The sequence below is a fragment of the Nuphar pumila genome, chromosome 6, assembly GCF_984573655.1.
Source record: "Nuphar pumila chromosome 6, dmNupPumi1.hap1.1, whole genome shotgun sequence".
Classification (NCBI taxonomy): Eukaryota; Viridiplantae; Streptophyta; class Magnoliopsida; order Nymphaeales; family Nymphaeaceae; genus Nuphar; species Nuphar pumila.
In genome coordinates, this window is record NC_143254.1 from 25,775,615 (window position 1) to 25,800,145 (window position 24,531).

Sequence of the window (24,531 nt, forward strand, 5' to 3'; positions counted from 1 at the left end):
TTTTTTATCATTTTTACATTGAAAATTTGTGAGTCTTAATTGAAACTCGGGTCAGGCCCAGATCTGGTATAAAATTTCACAAACTATACCCGGGTCCATGTATTAATCAGACCTTTGGCTCTGGACCCAAAGTCTTAATTGGGTCTTATTATTTGTCACCATACATGGACCCTATAGGGTTTGGTCAAGGTTGGGTCAGGTCCAGGTAAACTCGACCCCTTGACACCCCTATTGCTATGTGGAGACCGATCCTACCATGACACAAAGATGACACCAGACTGCAAGGTACTTTCATCACCATTGTTAAAAAAAAAAAAGGGCAGCAATGGATTTGGATCACAAACCATGGCGCTGGATGTCTTTTAAGAATGAAATTACGTAAAAAAAATTACCAGCTTTATGCAACAAAGTTTGGAATAAACCGAATCATAATCGTATAGATGCTTACATCACAAAGAATGTGAACTTAATTCTGACCTTTTCCTCTTTCCGTTCCAGAAAAGGACCCCAATAAGCGACAACAGAAAATAAACATCTTTATCCTCTGAGTCATCTTATGAAGCTTAAGTTGCCTATGTTAGGGAGAATATTAGGTAAGATATTTCTGACCTTCAAATGGACTTGCATATACCCTCCCATCAGAGGCCTATCTTGCCTTTTCTCCTTGCAACTCCCATTCAAAGTGCCACAGTGCAAAAAATAGTTGTAAAACTGACTTTCAATTATTGATCACAATTCCATCTCTTTTTTTTCTAAATCATGGTGTGAACCACATGGCATGATCAATATTCAACATAGCAGCATGTGATGATCATGCTCACCCTCCCAAAAGTATATTTAGGTTTCCCCAATGCAACATTTTCAACCTCTCTGCATAAAGTTGCATTAACATGTTCTCCTAGCTTTGAACAAGTGGTCTAGGCTCAAATCCCATGGGCATCACCCCTTGCGCAAGCCAAAGGGTGGTGACTCCCACAGTTTTAGGTTGTCAGGACAGTGATCGTAAGTACGAAAGGCAGAGACAGAGCGGTTAGGTCTCTAATCCTAGGGGCGGTTTCTCCGTGTAAATATACAAAAAAGGACAAATCAAATTGCTTAAACCACAATTACAGCATCTAGGACGACAATTAGACTCGCTTTACTATATGGTACAGAATGTTGGGCTGCCAAGAGACATCATTTTCAAAAAATGAGTGTAACTGAGATGCGTATGCTTCGATGGATGTGTGGAAAGACACTAAAAGATAAGATTCGGAACGAGGAAATACGTAAGGTAGGCATTGCATTCATTGAAAATAAGATGAGTGAGAATCATTTACGATGGTTTGGGCATATTCGGCAAAGGCCTAATGATGCTCCGGTTAGAAGGATGGAGAAATGAGAAAATATATTAGCTAAAAGAGGTCGGGGTAGGCCTAAGAAGACTTGGATGGAGATGATAAGAAAGGATATGAATGCTTTGAACCTCACCGAGGACGTGACATTGGATAGAAATGATTGGAGGAGAAGGATTCATGTGGAGGACCCAAAATGATTTTCTTTTTGGTTCATATCGCTGACCCCAATTGTTTGGGATGGAGTTGTTGTTGTTGTTGTGACAATTACAGCATCTAATTTGCAAGCCCCACGTCAGTAAACTTTAGTGACCAACTTGCAAACACTGTTATCAATACAAACCCATCAAATATAATACAATATCCTACTAAAAGCATTTTGGTTGAATACTCCTAGTCATATAAAATCTTAGCGGCAGACAATATTCAATGAGCACAGTAAGTTATGGGACATCATCCATCTCTAAGATGAGGTTCACAGAATAAGGATGACCTGCCTCTACATGAGCCAAAATTTAGTGTAGTAATAAATAAAATGTATCATAAATAAATATTAAAATGTTATTGAGACAGTTTAAGTTCACTAATTCAGTAAAAAGAGAGATGGATCAGTATGAAACTTCATGGAAATAGAAGCCTCATTTGGAGCTCGTAACAATGAAAAGCATACAAGGAAATGCCAATGACAGATTCTGGTCCTTAACAAAAATATGTTAGAAAAGAAAATGGTTGTCAGAATATTTATGGGCATGATATTGTTTGATCATAAAATGCCCAAGCAGCCAATGAGACAGCGCATAAACCATTGCACTGTGATGTTTCTAGAGGTTGCTTTGTCAAACTGGGATGTAGATAATTACCATGATGTATCTGCATCAGCATTGACTTTCTGAGCAATAATAGCCATGTTCCTAGGAGAGAGAACTGGATCAAAGAGTGGAAACATCGTTGCCTTTACAGAACTGCCTTGCTCCTGAAGAAACAACAGCCTATCAAGCAGAATAAGAGTTTCGATCAAAGGTCCTAAAGCTGCTCGGAGAGACCAATATGGTCCAATGAGTTCCTGCAATATGAAAAGCATTTGAAAAGTTACCCATCTCTAGAAGAGAGACACAAGCATTATGCCCATGGGCTGGTTAGTTTTATACAGTCAATTAGGACTTCACATCCCCAGATCTGGTCAAAATATAATGAGGCTCACAAATCTTGAGTCAAAGCTGACGGGCACAAAATGTCCCAAAGTATCAAAGCTAGTCATTGGATATGCGGTCATCACAATGAGTGCTCTAAGCACGACAAAACTGATATGTTACAGTCTCTTACACAACCACATGTTTCACTTGAATAGCGGTATAGGCAAGTTCTGGTGATGACAGGAAATATATATGATAATACATTAATTCCTATTCAAATTTCATATAGAACTAAAATTCTTACTGTATAAATCAGGTTCAGAGCAAAAATTAAGATACTATGTAAAGAGTAATACCGACAGTGAACTCAAATAAATCACGCATTATAAAGTACCAACATGATGCTTATGTAAAGCAAAGGATATTTGAACTCCAGAAAGTTCTCCATCAAGACCAGACAAGAGCAAGATTCTGTGCTCTTCTGGGAAGTGTAAAGTCTTTTTCTTTAATAGGTAAGCAGCAGGATATACCCCATGAATTTGAACACCATGACAGCTTGTTACAGTGTGACTTGGCGAACCCAACTGCCAGAATAGACATCCAATGGGGCATATAACATCTATAAAGTGACATTTAAATCCTCAACAATGCATAAAAAATTTCTACATGAAAAAAGAAAATATAATCACAATTTTTTATATTCTAGCAGAAAGACAAAGGAAAATGCAACAAAAAGTTATTGACTAAATCTAGACATACTAAAAAAGTTTCTTAAGAAAATATAAATAAAGGGGCAGATAATTGGGAGAAAAATGAACTTACAACATTTGGTAGTGCTTCATTCCAAATAGAATGAAAATCTATATCATCTGATGGTCCAACTCCAAACTTACTTAGTCCAGACTTGCAAAACTCTTGAAAAAGAACATATCTTTTGTCTCCAGCAATTGGGTGCTCTATCTCATCAGCGTTTGTAGGCATTAGTGATTCCTGTGTTGATTGCTCATATCTGCCTGAATCTACAATAGACATGCAGATAATTATGGTAAACATTAGTCTTTTCTCTAGCATTACAGTATATATACATTTGCATGAGAACTAGCTCAACAACCTCTCAATTCAACGCTGTTTTGTTCACAATGCATTTCAACTTGTTGAACTTTAATGCCTTCTGAATCTTCATCTTTGTTACAACAAATTACCTCCGATGCATCTGAAACACCTTTACCCCTTGGAAGCATTTGAGATAGTAAATCCCTTCTTAATTGTTGGCGACGCAGAGCCTTCCCTTTTCTTCCTATTGATGGACTTCTTTCCGCAATTTTTGGATAATGTTTACAGAGAGTCTGTCAAGGAAACAATCTTTATTATCTCACAATGTCAGAGATGATGGTAAGCAGAAGCCCTTGTAAACAAAAGATGGGAAATGTGCACAAGTTCGAGTTCAACCAGACTCTTCACAACTAAGGTTTTAATCCAAAAGAATCATAAAATCTGAATCTTTAAGCATTAATAACAGTCCCCTCATTGACACACCAAATACAGCTGTAAGCAACATCTTGCCAACAGATCTACACTCTGTAAGAGTCGCTCCACCATATGTGGCAAACCATCAAAAGAAGTTTCAGTGTTCACCATCTTCTAATAGCCCTTTTTTCCCAATAATAATAATAATAGTAGTAGTAATGAAAGTTATACTACTACTACTCACTTTTATTTTTTAGCCATTATTAGTGGCAATTTCACAATACATGTTCAAAAAACTTTTGTGGCAGATGCAGATCTAGCTGCTGTCAGGATCTCAGGATCTTACCTTATCAGGACTTATTAAATATCAGGTTACCATAAACCTTGGATGGCATTTAATCATTACAACTTACGATGACTTGAACAGGTATTGCACACTAAAAGGAAAGTATATAATGTTTTTTTTAACAAGATGGGGAATAACCCCCATGAGACTTGAACCCGAGACCCTTCAGTTATAATAGTGCAACCTAACTGTCTAGCATTTCACTAACCTCAATAAAGCATTATGACATCTTTGTGGATGTAGTAGCAAACTAAGATACACAAACTAACATACCACAGCATAAGGACAACTGAAAGACTTAAAAAAATAAAGTTGCTACCACAGAAAACAAGGCAAAATAGGTCAGCAAAACCTCTGCCCGATAAAGCATCCATAATGAAATAAAATAAAACTAAAATAAAGACCTACCAACTGGAATGCTGCACGAAAAGCATGCATTTCAAAATTCTTATGAGCTACTTCGGCTGTGAGATTTCCCCATCGCTCTGCACTCTGACAAACCAACATATGATCAGTGAAATTGCAAATCTGTTGACGACATGCACCAAGATTAGCACATCACTAGAAATGATGCATTCACACAAAGATATGAATGCGCAAAGATGAGAGAGAGAGAGAGAGGTCCAATGATACAAGGGACTACGAAAAGGAATAACTATGTTATCCAGCATTCTCAGCCAAGACAAAAGATAAACTAAGAGATCTATGTAAGAGCTTTAGGAAGACAATGGTTGAGAATGAGTTTCAACAGTTAAGATAGGATGACATTCAGATTGGTGTCTTGCACTAGATAATTCATAAAGATATGAGAATAGGATAATGGTTGGCCATGATGATGCAGAGATCTGGTACAAAACCCTAGATAGGTTCTCTTAAAAGGTAAAAGGATGTGGAATTCTGATGAACTTATGAAGACAAGAAAACATGCAGTGTATATAAACAGAGCCAGAGGGAGGGAGAGAAGGAGAAATAAGTGTATAACTTAACTGTTTACAAAATTAAAATCTTCCATCATTAATTTCCATCTGGACACATGAAACTCGTTGTTGTTGGGCCTTGTGTTTGAGCCCCTCTCTAAGAGTTCAGAGGGAGGATATGTGAAGGTGTTACTTTACATTGAAGAAAAATATGTTTTTGTTTAAGGGACAAAGGAAAAATGTTGCAACAGTTTTACTTCAGCTGCTAAATTGGTCTCCACACATCAGTAAGGTCTGACGGTTTAATGACCTTGATATAGAATCAGACTCTTCACGGGACAAATTAATGCTGGTGGTGAACAAAATAGAGCCACTATGGCCAGTAAAATGCATATACCTGACAAGCAAGATCACGTGCATTCTTTCCTATGACTAATCCAGATAATTTTACACCACGGCTCAATGGGAAACCATACTGCTGTCCAACATCTGCGGAGTCTTCTTCAGATAACAAGTTATAACAGCACCCAATACTGACAACTGCCTTAACTTCTTTGCAGTGCAAAAAAGTCCTGTAGGTAAACAAAATGGTTCTTACATTTAAGCCACAGAGCTACCAGGTCCAGTGGCAAGAAAGAAAGCTAGAAACAAGCATAGCATCAAATTAAATGAAAGGAAGAATGAGACATGGTGCCTAAGGCATTTAAAATTGAAAATTATAATCTTAATATGATTCTGGAGTTGACCTGAGCATGTTAGCAGAGAGATCCCCACAGGCATGAAGCCCAGCTAGAAGCAACGAAGATTCCATGGTCTCATTTTTGCAAGTTGGGGCATTTTTTTGCAAACCCTTATCAGTTAGTGCTCTAAAATCATTTCCATCATTCCCCTCCAGAGGTTTCTGGTCAACTCTCTGATGCAGGCTTGCACTAAAAGCTGTTAATGTGTCACTTGATAGAACATTACAGGTGATGGTCCGAGGTACATTTACGTTTCTGCTCCCTGATATAGTAAACAGAAGCATGAACAAACTAAGTAGGAGGAAATGGACATAAATATTTGAAAATTTTTGTAAAGCATGAACAAGATAATTTTTTGAAATTGGCCTTCTTTCAATGATTACTTGCCATTTAGTTTCCTTGCCTGGGCTAAATAATGCTTCCTAATTCGCTCAGCCCGACCACTTGTCACAGTTGCATGGTGAGTGGAAGCATCTAAAGCTACCACAGAAAGTTGATAATGGAAAGATAGAACTTGTGCAAGGTAACCCTAGAAACAAAGCACCAAAAACAAAAGCAGATAAGAAAATATGTGTTCAACAGCACAAAATTATTTTTAATGTCACTGCTTTCATGTTCACAAGTTCATGCTATCAACATATTTTTCATATAATCTAAAATGACCATGTTGACTACACGAAGCAGGCATCTTTTAAGAGGCCGAAGGAGGCATCTTTTTAAGGTAGATAAAACAAGAAATAAACTAAAAGATACAGAAGGAACATATAAGCAGAAAGTAATCACTAAAAATGGGGAAAAGAAAAAATATACGCACTTGACCCGCCCCAACATCAATTATAGTCTGCACACCAATGTCATCTGCAATTTTTTTTATAACAGCAGCAAGAATCTCCACCTGTCATACTATAAATGCATTCTTTGAGCAGAGAGAGGATATATGCGTCACATTAAAAACATGAAACACACTCTAAGCAAATCTTCTGAAGGATGAAGAAAATGTCCTACGAAGAACACGAACTCTGAAAAGATCTAACACAGCATAGTTGAAGAAATAAATAAGTAAAAATAGAACCAAGAAGTTCCTAAATCTCTATTAGGACAAAGAGCATACTTCATGTTTCTTTTTGACGTTCATTCCTTGTGAAAGAACGCTGCCTAATGACAGAACATCGAATGTAGGGGACAGCTGCAGGAAGCAGAAGGAATGCAAAGTTTATATCATAGTCACAGATATAGATGATATTTTGAAAATATAACTGTAAATCCATAAAACAATATTAAAAGCAAGATATCACAATATTTTGAAAATATCAAAAATTTATGTCACGATAATATCACAATATTATGAATTACCTTTAATTTTTCTACTTCTTTTCTATATCTTAACTATGTTTTTCTTCTTTTATTTGTATTTTTTAGTTATTTCTTTTATTTTACCACCTGGGTAAGGGTGCGGGTATGGGTACGAGTACGGAGGGTATGACACAACAATTCCAAAAAATATGGGTATTGTTAAAATATATATTCATAATATATATATATATATATATATATATATATATAATTTTGTTGTAATAAGTAATGCCCATTAGGGTCATTTTAATCTTTTTACTTTTTTGTATTTAGGTCTGTCCTATCAGTTTTGTATTTATTTTTATTTTTTATATTTTTTGTAATTGCCTTGGTTTTGAGGGGCGCTTTTAGTTAGGTTCTTTTTGGACTAGTCAATATACAGTTAACTAGTCGATCGAGCTGTTGGAACAGTCCAACAATTCCAACAGCTCTATTAAGACTACCTCTTATGTATAAATAGGGGTAAAAACCTACATTTATTTTCAATGCTTTTCCTAAGCATTCTACTTAATAAAGATTATATTTTTTATGCACTTGTGCTATTGTTTTGACTCTTTAAGTCTTGTATATATACTTTGTGCTTATGTAGTGCCTTACTGCTTTTGTAATGTTCTTTAGACTTGTAATAGTTGAACTCTAATAAAAATAAATCCAACAATAAATTTGAAAGGCATTTAAAGATTTAGTTTTAACAAAAATAATGAATATTTTTCAAAGATAAAAAAAATAAGTGTTTTCTCATTCATAATGCATGAGATAGACAACTAAAGTAAAATGAATATTTAAGATATATATTGGGTCAAGGTCTCCCTTGAATCCAAGTCATACATCGATCATGATTCCTTCACGAAGCACGAACTCCATCCAAAGAATCCCAAGACCCAAAAAGGCAAAATACCAAGAAAAATTTCTTAGCTTTTGTTCTTTTATAGGAATTATGCACTCATCCTTGTGGAACTTATGTTGAACTCTTCTATGAGGTCTATGAATGCTTTTTAAGTGTGTCTTTTAAAATTATTAAAAATATTTATGTTATTGTGTGTTCTGGGAGGTAGTTTTATTGTAATTGAATGGTTTATGCCTTGTGATTGTGATACTTAAACTCATGGCTCCTTAATTAACGTTATCTTACATGTTTTTTTCATGTTAACTCGCATGAGTTTTAAGTATTATGCCTCTTGCATGCTTGTGATACTCAATAAAATATTATTTTTTATATTATGAGCCATCTTGTGTGTACCTCTTTGTGAGTTTTTGTGGGTGTGTTCTTTAGAGAACACTTTTGTGTTTGTTCACTTGATATTGGTGGATATTTTGGTTCGTGATTGAAGGTTTTTTTATTCTTTACTTGGTATTAATAAAATTTGTGTTTTTTTCTATGTCACATAGGTGAGGGTGCGAGAGAGGATGCGGCACTTTAAAAAACCTTGGGTGCGGGGGTGCGGGAAGGATATATATATATATATATATATATATATATATATATATATATATATATATATATATAATTTTTAACAGTATTAAGTTAACACTATTATGTATATTTGTGTGCATTTATGTATTTATATATATATATATATAATATAGATAAAAATGGACTTAATTAGGGTTAACTGAACCTACTTTTGGATAGAAATGGACCTCAGTGTGGTTGACTTCACCTAACATAAAGAAAGTTGTGTCCAAGTGTCGCACCCTCCTAGGTGCGGGTGCGGTGCCCTGTTAGAAGAGTCCGTGTGACAGGTTTTTTTTATAACCTTCCCTGTGTTTTCCCTTTGTGAGTTTTGTAAGTGTACCCTTTGTGGTTCACTTTTGTTCTTGTCCATTTTGTATCTATTGATGGACATTCATGTTAAAGAATCTCATTGATGGACATTTTATCTTGTCATATGATTGCATTTATTGCATGTTTTCTCTAAACTTATTTGAGGGTTTTACTTAAATTGGTTATTGTTTCTTGGAATGTGCCTTTTAAAGTTTTCCTTTTTGCCTCTTTATATGACTTGGTTCATCAACCTTCTTTTGATACATCCATTATTATTTGTTTGGCCTTATTGAGGTGTGTTGTATGTACTTTTGTGTTTTAGAGCCAAAGTTAGTTGTTGAGGTGAGCTATGTGTGCACCTCTATGTTTTTATCAGTATAGATTGACTGATAGTTGATTAACCTCTGCTTCTATGAGTGAGTTGTATCACTCAATTGTTTTGTGCACCTCGGTGTTGTAGAGCTAGAGTTAGTTGTTGAGATGTGTTATGTGTGCACCCTTGTCTTCTTATCCGTATAAATTGCCAATGTCCTGGCTCTAACTAATAGTTGATTAACCTATGGTTCTATGAGTCAGTTGTATCAGTCATTTGTCTTTTTGGCCTTTGTTGTTTATTGGATGCTCGTATCGATTTCTTGTTAGTGATGGCTCTATTATTATCTGTTTGTGACCATTTTGGTTCTTATGAATTAAATCTCATATTATTGCAAAAGTTATTGCTTTGATTTGAATATTGTTTTTCAAATCTTCTTGCTTATTGGCATCAATTTGTCTTCATTTCAGTATTATTACCTTTTTAGCTTTCTCCACTCTCTTTTCTTATTTGAGTAAGTTTTTCCTTTGGATAAGAGATTTTGTTTTATCAATGTAGTGAGTTATGCGCACCCATTGAAATTGATGTTGTTTGCAGTTTTACAATCATTTGTAAGGTAAGGGATGTGCACCTCTTATGATTATAACTGGTTTGTATTGTCAGATAACCAGTATTGTTGGTGCATGGCCACTCGTATGGTTATTGATAACATTTGTCTTTGATTTCTTGTCCTATGTGCTGATACACTTGAATTTTGAGTTGGAGGTTGATTGTGGTGAGCAAATTAGTGTTGAGATTTGCAAATATCATTTCTTTTGTTATATGAGATTTTAAAAAATCTCTCCATGAACTTTCTAATTCCTTCTGCTGCTCATTTTTTCTTTGCATGAAAAATAGTTATTCATTAAAAATTTCATGCATTATTATGTGTATTGAATATGCTTTAATTACATGTCGGATATATATGTTGAGAATATTGAGATTTGTTCCATGTTGGTTGTCTTGCATGTTTTATATGAATTTCATTAATTCTTCTTTTATGGTAAACTCATTCGAGTTCTTACATTTGATATATATGTTGTAGTGTTTTGCTTAGTATAATTAATGAGTGGTAACTTACTTGAAATGTTTACCCAAGCCTTTGAAAATTTATTGTAAAATTGTTTATATGTTATTGATATTTTATGTCTAAATATGTGTTTTTCTAAGCATTTTGTTTATGAGAACATTTTATATTTTGTGCTTGTGACTCTTAGTGAGTTGTGTATCTTCATTGTGAGGGTGTTCTTGGTCCATAAGTAACCACTTTGCTTTGTATCTCATTGTAGTCTTTAAAACACTCTCTTATGTTTCTAACATGTAGTTGTTTTTTTATTTTTAATGATTAAAATTCTACAATGATCTTAGTTGTCAAAAGTTGCGCCTAGGTTGGCTAGGCATAGGGCCACCACCTAGGCTTATGAGTCTAGGCAGTAGGGCCCTATTCTTTTACCAAGGCTGCCTAGGCAGCGCCTAGTTTGTCCCCGCCTAAGCGGCAAGGATATAATTGTCATGTTTTTTTTAAATTTTTGTCTCTTTTTTTTCTTTTTCCTCTACCTCCCGCCCCAAAAGCTTTCTTTTTTATTCTTCTTTTCTTCTTTTGTTTTTATTTTTTATTTATTTTTTACTCCTTTCACCCGTCCGCGTAGTTGACAAAGGCAGCGCATAGTCGGCCTAGCCGAGGTAGTCTCTTGATCTGATGCACAGTTGCACACACATATATATGTTTTTTGTGTAAATATATATAATTATATATATTAACATATCATAAACATGTATTATAAATTTACAATATTTTGTGTTTATATTATATATATATATACATATATGTGTACTTAATTCATATATAATTTATAAACACATGAGTTATCTATTTGACTGTTTTTATGTAATATAATTGATTTACGACAACATATTATTTGTCTAATGCTTATTGTTGATTGATTCTATGTTGTATACATGTTTGTTATTATTTTTAGTAGTTTGTTTACATATTTTGTATATTTTTTAAAATATATATATTTAGAGTACCGCCTAGGCCTTGTCAAGTCTTTTTAGGGGCTCACTGTTAAAAATATATATAAATACATGTATATATATGTGTGTGTAAAATACCCGATAGGGGTATTTTTGTTTTTTTACATAGTTGTTTATAGAAACAACTATTTATTAATTAAGATATTTTATCATTTTTATTTTTTGTAATTTTCTTTTTTAAATCTCCTTTTTGAACACGCATTGGAGGTCCCACATAGAGTCATTGGGGGGGACCCCCAACATTTGTGACCGTTGGGGGCTCCCAACGTCTCTGCGGGGAGCCCCCAATGGCTCTTCCTTTTGCTCTTTTTGTTGTATAAATAGGGGTCATTTCCTCTTGTATTTGTATGTCTTTTTCAAGGCTCATCTCAATAAATATTACATTATATTTTTTCATGCTTGTGTAGCCTTTTTAGGCTTTTATATTGTCTCTTTGTGGACTTCTTGTTTGGTTGTCGTAGTGCTTGTCCATTATTGGACTTTGCGAATGCTTGCGCATTTTTGGGTTACACTTCTGCCTATTTCCTTATACTCACTGCCTAGGCTCCACCTAGCGCCTTTGACAACTAAGACTATGATCAGAATTTATGAAAAATATGTTGTCTTTATAGTTATAACCGTCTAAACAAGAAATTCTTAAAAAATGATTTTGAAGTATATTCCTTGTGTTTTCCTTAATTGCTATTGTACATTTCTTCAATTGTTAATAATGTTTCTAAAATCTTAAAATTATTGCTTAAGGTGCATATCTGATTCATTTTTAAAATTGTTTAAGCTTATAGTATCTCTATGTTTTGTTGAGGAACTTAACCATAATCGCTTCATATATATGAATTAATCAAAGTTATTCTTGATTAAAATATATATTTGTTTTGAATCTAAATACATGTATTTTATATTTATTTTTTTTACTGTTGGGTTAAAACATTTTTATTTTAATAACTATTTAGTAAGATTCCTTTGTGTAGTTAAAACCTTTGTTTCGTTCTCTTTACGGGTTTTTAAAAATGCTATGGGTTGAGAAAAAAATTATATCTTTGATGCATCATGAAGACGGAGATAGCCAATACTGGCATTTGGAAAATATTATCATTAAAGACTTGGATCCTTCCCTTTGTTATCTTTTTGTATTTTCAAACTTTCGGTGTTTACACTGTAAGTTTGATGGGGGAGTCTTAAAATATGTATATATATATATACGTATACATATATATATATATATTTATAATATAATGAATATATATAATTTTTGCTGTAATAAGTAATGCTCATAACGGGCATTTTAGTTTTTTTACTTTTTGTATACAAATCTATCCAATGGAGACAATTTTGTATTTATTTTTGTTATATATATTTTTTATAATTGCCTTGGTTTTGAGCGGCTCTGTTCTTTTGGACTAGTCAACAAAGAGTTGACTATTCAATAGAGTTGTTAATGTTGTAAGTATTGTATCGTCACCTGTATCGGTTGGGCTCATAGAAACACCATATCATATTGTATTGTAAACATATAAATTTTTAATAAAAATATTCAAAAAATCCAAAAAAATAAAAAATAGCAAAAATTCTAAAAAAAATATCACATGAAACAATGATGAATTGTACAAAATACAATCATAAAATCACATATGAAGCATTTATGTCTTTATGAGAAGCATAAGAATCATTAAATATCAACTAATATAGAATCACAGATAATATTGCATGCATATCTCACAAGAACAATGCAAAATATTAAATATCTTGCAATTAAGAACGTGTCACAAGACACATACTTTCATATTATATAAACAAAAACAAAATAACCAAGTTTATGAACAATTAAGTGTTAAATAACCAAGTTTTTAAAAACATATTACATGATAAAACCTCAATAATCATAATCATATTTTTCATCATCATTATCTTCTTCTTCTCCTCCTTCGACATCTACATCCTCTCCAAGATACGTGGGGCTTGAAATAAAACATTAGTGCAAAGATAAATGCACAAGTACACAAACAAAAGCCACTAATGGGAAAAATACAAAAAGCCTCGAAAGGCTAAGAGCAAAGCAGATAAAATGAGAGAATCCTTAAAAATAATGAGAGATAATATTATTGAAAATGCTTGAAAAAACATTACAAGAAGTAAGGGAGAAGTCCCCTATTTATAGAAGCTTTTGGGGGTCAAAGGAATCTCCTAAAAGAGACGGGTCCCAACAACTCTTTTGAGAGGCCCCTTTATTACCCCTTCAACAAATAAATAAAAAACAAAAAGACAAAAAATAAATTATTACAAAAAAGTCCCTAGTGAACATGCCTATTTATATATTAACATCCAACCTCAAACTGACGATGAGAGCACCGAGAGTTTGCTTAGGAGAAAGTAGAAACTAAGGGATGACAAAGCTTTGGTAAAGAAATCTGCGAGCAAATATTCTGAAGTGACATATGACAGTTGAATGGTGCCTTGAAAAAATTCATCTCCACACAATGACAGTCCATCTCAATATGTTTTATTCATTCATGGAAGGTGTGATTGTTGGCGATATAGATAGCACTTTTGTTGTCATAACACAGTTTCAAAGGAATAGAGATGATGACTCCCATATCTTTGAGCAGACTTCACAACCAGACAAGTTTAGTTGTAGTTGTGGCTATCTCCCTATACTCGGCTTCCGTGGAAGACAATGATACATTTTGTTGTTTCTTACATCTCTAAGAAATTATTGATTCTCCAAGAAAAATATAATAATTTGTGATAAAAATACAATTATTGGGGTTACCACCCAAATCAGAATCAATATAAGCAATTAAATTAGGAAATGAAAAAGAGGATAAAAATAACCCTTTTATTATTGTTTCCTTCAGATATTTGATAATTTGCATGACAACAGCCATGTAAATAGTAGTAGGAGCATTTTGGAATTGACTTGCACTGCGAACGGCATGAACAATATGTGACTAGATAATAGACAAATATGTTAGTGACCCAATCAATTGACAATAAGGAATCAGATCTTATAGAGGAGTTTTATCGCCAGCTCTCATCTTAGCATTGATTACTTCTAAAGTCTCTACTTTCTTTCTGTCAGTTAGGTCAGACTTGACAATAATATCTGATGCAAGCTTCATCTGAGAAAGAACATATCCCCGAGGAGAATATGCAACTCAATCCCTAAAAAATACCTTAGAAATTCAAGGCCAAACATATTAAAATTGTTTTTAAGAATATTGTTAATAGACTCAATGCACCTTTTATCATTTTCAGTGAGGATCGTATCATCAACATACAAAAGTAAGGTAGTTATATGTTCTTTTGTATTCTTAACAAAAAGAGTAGTGTCAGTCATAGTGACAAGTTTAAAACGACAAAATATTGGGAGTCAAAAACTCGAGAGATTTTGAAATTTTTCACAAATCTTGCATTTTTTCGGCAAAATCTCCGCAATAAAAAATAAATTAAAAAATAAATTTTATAAGAAAATATAAATAAAACACATTTAAAAATAAAAAACTCACGATAAATATCTGCTAAAATGGTAAATATCACGATATTTGTCACGGTTTAAAAATCTTGAGAGAAATTGTCGTTTTAAACTTTCAAGCAATTTCTCGTGATATTATCATGAGATTTTTCTAAATCTCATGATATTTGTTACAGAGGTGTCAGTATCTAATATCAAGAACAACTTTACTGAAGCGGTTATACCAAGCTTTTGGAGCTTGCTTAAGACCATAAAGAGTTTTATTAAGCTTAAGTGTTTTTTCTTTTTCTATTTCAAGACCCGGCAGATGATCCATATAAACTTTTTCATAAAGATCTTCATTTGAAAAAGCATTCTTGACATCTAATTGGTAGACAGGTCATTGTTTGATTGATGCTAAACTATTAGAATTCTAAAACCGGAACAAACATTTCTTTGTAATCAATTTTGTATTATTTATCCCTTAGCAACTAACATAGCTTTATATTTTTCTAATGATCCATCACTTTTAGTTTTTACTTTATAGACCTAGAACCAATAGCCTTTTTACCTAAAGGGATAGATACAATTTTCAAGTGTTGGCCTTGTTGAGTGTTTTTAATTCTAGGTGCATGACATCTATCCAATGAGAGCATTGCTTAGCTTCTTTAAAGTTTGAAAGCTCATGATATGAATGAATCATCATTAGACAAGATCTATAATTTGGGGAAAAACAGTCATATGATACAATTTTTTTAGGTCTAGTGCTTCTAGAGGATCGTCGAGGTAATGATTCCTCAACTTGGTTATTTAATGAGAGATTTTATGAATATATGTCAAAAGCATTTTGATACTCATTTCCCTCACGTCGAGTATATACATGAATATCACTAAGATTCTCACTAGGAGAATCATCTCTTTGATGAGAATAGTTATCACAAATAATCTCATTATCACAAATTGTATCATTAGAATTTTTAGAGTTATCTCTAGAAAGTAAGTCAAATAAAAAAGAATAATCAACAGCTTCCTTGGGTTTTTGATGTTCAAATTCATTTTGATTTTCAAGAAAAGTCACATTTCTTAACACATAAAGTTTGTTGTTTTTAACATTATAACACCTACATCCTCTTTTATTTTCATTATAACAAATAAAAGCACATTCAAGAGCCTTTGGTGAGAGTTTATCTTGTCCTTGAAAAAGAACAAAACATTTACAACCAAAGATTCTTAATCTTTTGAAATTCAGAGGTATTTTAAACAATTTTTCAAAAGAAGAAACATTTTTTAAAGATGACGATGGCAACTTATTTATAAGATATACTATAGAAAGAGTGGCTACGTCCCAAAAAAAAAATGAAACATTTTTAGAGATGAGAAGAGTTCTTGTTGTTTCAATAAGATGCCTATGCTTTCGTTCGGCAAGACCATTTTGTTGTAGAGCTTTGAGACAAAATCTTTGATGAATAATGTCATTTTGTTTAAGATAATTTTGAAATTCTTTTAATGGGTATTCCCCTCCAGAGTCAGATCTAAAGATAGTTATATTATGTTGAAATTGATTTTGAATAAAGATATGAAATTCTTTGAAAGTAGAAAAAACATCGGATTTGTTTTTGAAAAAGTAAACCCAAGTATATCTAGTGAAATCATCAATAAAGACAACATAATATGAATATCCTCCTTTAGACATGACGGGTGGGATCGAATTACTCTTTGTGCCTCCTTGTTAATAACTTTTTGATTTGCCTAAAAAGATTACACAAAAAAATTAAAATTAGTTGAGTTTTAAATGACAATAATAAATAAACTTTATAATTTTATATACTTATGCCTCAGTCGTAAGTTGTAGCAAATATAGATGAGGTCATTGGGCCTTTTGTGCTCCAATCTATTTCTTCTGTTGGTATGGATTTGCTAAAAAACACTTCAGTTTCTTTCGCATCCACTTGCACTACATGTTTGGCTAAGAATGCGAATCACAAAAGCCCTCTCCCTTGCGCATGAATCAGCTCCCAAATTGATCTCATGAAACCTAGGGTGCATGGCTTCCATTCTAACAGCCTCTAGACATATGGAGAATTCGACCCTCAAGAGACCTTTTAAACCCAAAACAAAAAATTTGAGTTTTGGGTCCTTTTTAAGTGTGCCATACCTGTATCGTACGATAAACCTTGTATCATACAATACGACACTATACAAGGGTGTATCATACGATACACCCGATACAGATATGATACACACTCATATCGTGTATTGAAAATCCCAAAAGTAACGATACAAATGAAGTTTTGACCATCTGTCGGAGAAAAAACTTGGTTCCAACAACTCTATTGAGACTACTTGTGTATAAATAGGGGTAAAAAACCCCATTTGTTTTCAATGCTTTTCCTAAGCATTTTACTCAATAAAGATTATATTGTTTTATGTTCTGGTGTTATTGTTTTGACTCCCTAAAGTCTTGTATATGCATTTTGTGCTTGTGTAGTGTCATAGTGCTTTTGTAATGTTTTTTATTGGACTTGTAATAGTACTTGTGCACTTTGTATTTTTTTTTTTTGCATATATCATTACTGGTACGAGAACACAGTTATATATTGTTAAAATTAAATGTATACAAATACCAGACAAGCGTATTTTTGTCCTTTATATTTAGAACAGTCTACTAGGAACTGAAATGTAAATTTTTCTATTTTTTTTATTCTTTATTTTCTGTTTTTTGTCTATTTCTGTGTCAGTCTTTTTGACTGTTGGGAGACAGTCCAACTAGATGTTGGCCTGCCTCCCAACAATCATAAATATGATCGTTGGAAGGCAGTGCAACGTCTATTGGACTACCTCCCATTCATTAAAGGTGAGGCTCTATCCTCTACTTTGTATGTGTGCTTTTATAAAGCATTTGCTGTGGTATTCAATTTCCCTTTGTTTTTCAATAGGCTTTTATGCCTTATTACTGTTTTTGTATTTTATCTCTTATAAGATTGTGATTGGTCCATTAGAAACCACATTGTTGTTGTGCATTTGTGTAGCTCTTTGTTGGTATTGTATTTGTGCACCCTTGTTTCATTTCATGGTATCAGAGCTAAGGTCTTTTTAAAAAAGCTTCCTTAGTGATCCTTTTGTGGTAAGTGCTCCTCACGCTCGTGTTAGTCATTGTTTTATTCAAATCTTCGCAAGTCACTATGGGAGAAAGAGACTATGCCTCTGTCATCACATACAAGCTAAATGAGAACAACTATTTGATGTGGGCGCCGACAATGAAAAATCACATCAAAGGCAAAAAGTTATGGGATTTTGTTAGTGGTTCTACTAACGAACCCCAACTCAAATTGATTAGAAGAGAAGGAGATCAAGTCAAAGTATTGTCCGAAGAAGAAAACGAAAAAACTTTACAAGAATACCAAGATAAGTTGGAAGATTGGGAAGCAAGCAACGCTCAAATTCTTTCAGGGTTTACGAATACCATGAAATTTAAGATTGCCACCAACATCATCAAATTCAAGAAGGCATGCGATGCATGGGCCTTCTTAAAGAACTCTTTTGTTCAAAAGGATATGGCTAGACTATATTATCTTCAAGACAAGGTACGTAATGCAGAACAAGGAGACAAAAGTGTGAGAGATTTTTATGGGGTTTTATCCCCTATTTGGGATGAATTAGCCATGTTAGAATCGGCTATTGAAATGAGAAAAGCTCAAATAGAAAGAGAAAACCTTTTCTCTTTCTTGTATGGCCTCTGACCAGAATTTGAACAAGTTAGGTCATCTTTACTTCATAGGACCTCAATTCCTTCTATAAGTGATGCTCTTGCGCAAATTTGCCAAGAAGAAATAAGACTTGGCATGCACAAGTCGAATGATGAGGTTCTTGCTATGGCAAGACCCGAAAACTTTGTAAAAACATATAAACGCCCTCATTTTGAGAGAAAAAACAATGGGGAAGGACATCATGGAGGATACAAGGGAAAAATCTTTTGTCATCATTGTAAAGAATCGGGACACATAAGACGAGATTGTCCCAAATTTAAGAAGGTAGCCACTCTAAGTGAAAAAACTCAAGATATCAAGAAAGAAGGTAATTTCAATGATCTGACAATTGCTCAAATAGCGGAGGCCGTTTCACACATCCTTAAAGTGACTCCTACATCTGGTGTCGTCGTATCGTCCTCTTCTTCTCCAGGTAAGTCCACTTGGATTTTGGATTCGGGAGCATCTTTTCATATGACATATAATGAATCCCTACTATCTGATTGCACCAATTCATACTTTTCATGTGTATCAACCGCTAATGGCACTTCTTTTAAAGTCAAAAGCATAGGAAATCTCAAAGACACTTCAAAAAAAAATTTATTCCAAACGTACAAGTTATTCCAAAGTTAGATTTAAACATTTTTTCGGTTTCCCAAATTTCTGATAATGGATGTAAAGTCTTCTTCTCATCTGAGGCTTGTTGGGTGCAGGATCTCCAGTCAGGGAAGCTGATTGGGCAAGGCCATAAAAGAGGGGATCTCTATTATATAGACTTTTTATGTATACCCAAAAACTCTTTTTGTAATCATGTCAAAGACATAGATTTAGACCTTTGGCATAAAAGATTAGGACATCCAAGTATATCCAAATTATCTCATTTTTCATTTTTGGAAAAAATTTGTAAAGATAAAGATTTTGTATGCAAATATTGTATACTTGAAAAAATGCAAATGATACCTTTTGGATCAAGAACTTCTTCATCTAGTGAAATATTTGAATTGGTGCACTCGGATGTATGGGGTCCCGCTCCTGTCATGTCAAAGGGAGGGTATTCATATTATGTTACATTCATAGATGATTTTAGTAGACATACTTGGATTTTTTTCCTCAAGCTTAAATCAGAAGTTTTTTCGTGTTTTAAAACTTTTCATAACCTTGTTATAAACCAATTTAAAACAAATATTAAAGTCCTTCGCTCCGACTCAGGGGTAGAGTTTCTTTCAAATGAATTTCAATTATATCTAAAAAATCATGAAATTTTACACCAACGACCTTGTCCAAGGACTCCTTAACAAAATCGAATTTCCAAAAGAAAACATTGTCACATTATTGAGATTGCTAGAACCCTTCTTATTTCAAAAAATGTTCCAAAACAATTTTCTTGGAAAACAAATCTCCAATTGAAAAACTTTTTGAAATTTCTCCTGACTTGAAAAGACTAAGAGTATTTGGATGTAAATGTTTTGTGCTTCTTGAAAAATATAACAAACTCTCTCCCAAAGCCATAAAATGTGTCTTTCTTGGATATGTCGAGAATCAAAAAGACTATCGGTGCTATGATCAAATAAATGACAAACTTTATGTTTCTAGAAATGTTACTTTTCTTGAAAAAGAAAACGGATTTGATTTTGAAAAGCCCAAGGAAGAAACCAAGCATGCTTTTTTATTTGATTTATTACCTAAATCAAATAATGAAATTGTTAATAACATTGAAAATTTTGAGTCTATTAATGACCCTAGTGAAGAAAGAGAATCATCTCAAAATCTTTTACAGTATCATTCTAGACAAGATACTGGGGAGCATCCATGTGCCCTTGAAGAAACTAGTGTTAAGAGATCTGAAAGAATTCATAGACCTCCAACTAGATTTGTGTCATATGAATCTTTTACTCCAAACTATAGGGTTTGCCTTCTAGCTATCCATTCATATCATGAATCATCTAACTACAATGAAGCTAAAAACATAGACGAGTGGGTAAAAGCCATGAAGATAGAATTAGATGCACTGCATAAAGCTCATACCCGGACAATTCAAACTCTTCTCAAGGGAAAGAAGACTATAGGGTGTAGATGGGTCTTTAAGATCAAAACAAAAAGTGATGGGTCTCTAGAAAGACATAAAGCACGATTAGTTGCAAAAGGATACTCCCAGGAATATGGAATAGATTATAAGGAGACATTTGCTCCAGTAGCCCGTATGACCACAGATAGGACTTTAGTTGCAGTAGCATCCATTAAAAAATGACCTATTTATCAACTAGATGTTAAAAATGCATTTCTAAATGGAAATTTAAATGAAGAAGTGTACATGGTTTCTCCTCCCGGTTTGATTATTGAAAATGGTATGGTTCTTCGACTTCAAAAGGCTTTGTATGGGCTTAAGCAAGCCCCTAAATCATTGTATGATCGATTTAGTAATACCATATTAAAATTTGGTTTTAAATCATGTTACACTGACACTACTTTGTTTATAAGATCTACAGGTACCTCTATTATTATTATTCTTTTGTATATTGATGACATGATCATCACTGGTAATGATCAAAAGGAAATTGAAGAAATTAAAGTTATGCTTAAAAAATCTTTTGATATGACTGATCTTGGTTTTTTGAGATATTTTTTAGGCATTGAAGTGACTTACTCACCAAGGGGATACATTTTATCTCAAATCAAGTTTGCACGAGATATTGTTGCATATTCGGGAATCACTGACACAAAGTATGCGGATAGGCCTGAGATGATAAATGCAAAAATGAGTGCTGAAGATGGCGTACTATTAGATGATCCAATACCTTATAGGTAACTTATCGGATCACTAATGTACATTTTTATTTCTAGACCTGATATTGCACATGTTGTACACAATGTCAGCCAGTTTCAACATACGCCCGCATCAGTTCACATGAGTGCCATATTGAGAATAGTTCGATACATTCAGAAAACTATTTCTAAAGGGCTACTATTATCCTCTTCCTCAGCTTTAAATCTTATTGCATATGTTGATTCTGACTGGGGAGGAAATCCCAATAATCGTCACTCAACTACTGACTTTTGTATTTTTTTAGGTGATTCCCTCATTTCTTGGCGATGCAAGAAACAACAAAAGGTGTCCTTATCCTCTACTGAAGCTGAGTATAGGGCAATGGCTATAACAACCACTGAAGTTGTGTGGATGCGTGCATTACTTTCAGATATGGGAGTTGATATTTTAGAGCCTACAAAATTATGCTGCGACAACAAAAGTGTCATATGTTAGAGCAGCAAGATTGTTGGCGTACCTGGTATGAGGCCGGTCTGGATCTGCGGAAGTGGCAGCGATGATGGAGAACACACTGAGTGACTCTAAGCACAAAGGCTGCAGCTGTAAGGTGTGAATCTTAGTTGTTCTTCAGTCATCTATACTGTAAAAGATGAGAGAGGACGAGAGGAGAGAGTGACGGCAATAGGGTATCACGATTCTTGAATTATTATCGTGCCCTACATTCCTTCATATATATTAAGTAAATATTGGATCGGGTCTGTGATCCTTCAGTCCAGACCCGAGATGGATATACAGAGATATAGGTCCATATCTGGACCCATATGAACATATACAATCTTAATAGTCTCCCTCAAGTTGTGCATGGTTTTGTACCATGGACAACTTGTTCTTCAAAAATCAAAAGTGAATTCTGGTGAGCTCCTTAGTAAACAAATCTGCTACTTGATCAGCCGTGGGAACGTAGGCTGGTTCAACTTCTCTATCTTCGATCTTTTGCCGAATGAAGTGTTGATCAATCTCTATATGCTTGCTACAACTGTGATGAATGGGGTTGAAGGCAATTTGTAGGGCACTCTGATTATCACAAAAGAGATTGGTGGGCATAATAGATTCTCCAATCTCAGTCAAAAGATATTTCAACCATGTAGCCTCTGTTGTGGCAGCCGCCATAGATCGGTACTCAGCTTCTAAACTGGATCGTGCAACTGCACGTTTTCTGCTACTTCATGCTATCAAGTTCTCGTCAAGAAAAACGCAACATCCAGAAACCAATCGCCTGTCATCTGGATCTCCAGCCCAATCTGCATCTCTGTACACATCTAATCGATGTCGCTCTCCTTTGGACTTTAACTGATGGTAAACTAGACCATCTCCAAGAGTCCCTTTTAAATATCAAAAGATTCTCTTAACAGCATTCATGTGCTCTGTTCGTGGGTCATGCATGAATTGTGACACTTGATTCACTACATACACGATGTTTGGTCTGGTAAAGGTGAGGTATTGAAGCATACCCACGAGACTACGATATTGCCTAGAGTCTTTATATGATTCCCCATCCTGAGAGTTGAGCTTGTGATTTAATACACTAGGAGTGGATAGTGGTTTACAGTCTGTCATGCCTGCCTTTTCCAACAAATTCAAGGTATATTTGTTTTGGGTTAATAAAAGAGATTCATTCTATCTATCCACCACTTCAACTCCTAAGAAATAACGCAAGACTCCCAAATCTTTCATCTTGAATTGTCGACTCAGTAAGGCCTTGGTAGATTCTATGCGTTCATCTGAATTCCCAGTAATAATAATATCATCCACGTATATAAGAATCAAGGTACATACCTGACAATCGCAGAAAATAAACAAAGAATGATCGAGATGAGAACGAATAAAACCATATCATTGAACTTCAAGGAAAAAACAGTCAAACCATGAACGAGAAGCCTGCTTTAACCCATAGATGGCTCTTCGTAGTTTGCAAACATCTGTGTTGGGGCTGTATTCTGCATAATCAGAGGGTTGCACCATATACACCTCTTCTTTCAGGCTACCATGCAAAAAATGCATTTTTGACATTAAGCTGACTGAGGGTCAATCCATACTGAACCGACAAAGACAAAATTAATCGAATAGTTTCCATTTTGACCATAGGACTAAAAGTCTCATCGTAATCTTGCCCATATTCTTGAGTGAAACCTTTTGCCACCAATCTCGCCTTATAGCGTTCAATAGATCCATCAGATTTATATTTTATTTTATAAACTCATTTAGACCCTATAACATTTTTGTCTGATGGTCTGGGAACAATCTCCCAAGCCCCACACTCATGTAATGCTTTCATTTCCTCATTCATGGCTTCAACCCATTTGAGTGACATAGATGCTTGTGAAAAACTAAAAGGTTCATGCTGCTTTTCAATCTGGGAGATGAACAATTGTAAGTTTGTAGAAGTTGTTATAACTAACCCATCTTTCAATAGGATGATGAATCCTCTCAGGCCTTCAAGTTTGCACATCAGTTCGTTGAGCATTGTCTTTATTTCGCCGAACATATACAGCACCTTGGAACTTTGCAATATCTGAAATGCTAGGCATAGTGTCCTGCATATTTGGTGATTCTTCCTTTTGTAATTGCACATCAGGTTTATTTTGTTCAGCCGATAGTGTATGACATGAAGAAGCATCGTGAGTAGCCATTTGATCGAACATCTCAGTAACGAGCCACGACTGATAACCTTCGTCATTCACGTTGTGTTCTACCTTTTCTGAGCTCTCAGTATGATTTTCATCAAACACAACATTCCGTGAAACTCTGATGCGATTAGTAGTGGGGTCGTAGCAACGATAACCTCTGTACTGATCAGCATATCCAATGAACTTACACTTGCATACCTTGTTCTGGAACTTGTCACGTTGGGAACCATCAATATGAACATAATGTATGCATCCAAACACTCACAATTCATTATAATCAGGATGAATCCCAAAGAGTGTAAAATAAGAAGATTGATTTGCAAGTAATTTCAGTGGCAATAGATTTATGACATGCATGGCAGAATGAAAAGCTTTCGTCCACAAGCTTAAAGGAACATGAGTGTCATGTATCATGCTCAATGCACTTTCTACAATGTGTCGG

The 24,531-nt window shown here is 34.2% G+C and overlaps 1 protein-coding gene across 2 annotated transcripts in view; it reads right to left on the reverse strand.

Annotated features, from left to right (window-relative positions):
* Nucleotides 1-1,743: 1,743 nt before the first annotated feature.
* LOC149834419 (S-adenosyl-L-methionine-dependent methyltransferases superfamily protein) overlaps nucleotides 1,744-24,531 on the reverse strand; it is a 64,688-nt gene continuing 41,900 nt past the window's right edge. The window contains exons 4-12 of one of the 2 annotated variants that reach the window (XM_090010122.1): nucleotides 7,049-7,123; nucleotides 6,752-6,832; nucleotides 6,325-6,466; nucleotides 5,944-6,199; nucleotides 5,595-5,769; nucleotides 4,689-4,772; nucleotides 3,579-3,813; nucleotides 3,290-3,486; nucleotides 1,744-2,397 (exon numbers count right to left, since the gene is read on the reverse strand). In XM_090010122.1, coding sequence (XP_089866248.1) covers nucleotides 2,191-2,397; nucleotides 3,290-3,486; nucleotides 3,579-3,813; nucleotides 4,689-4,772; nucleotides 5,595-5,769; nucleotides 5,944-6,199; nucleotides 6,325-6,466; nucleotides 6,752-6,832; nucleotides 7,049-7,123 — 1,452 coding nt within the window. In that variant the 3' untranslated portion in view covers nucleotides 1,744-2,190. The remainder of the gene's footprint in view (nucleotides 2,398-3,289; nucleotides 3,487-3,578; nucleotides 3,814-4,688; nucleotides 4,773-5,594; nucleotides 5,770-5,943; nucleotides 6,200-6,324; nucleotides 6,467-6,751; nucleotides 6,833-7,048; nucleotides 7,124-24,531) is intronic. The other variant, XM_090010123.1, reaches the window with a different exon arrangement.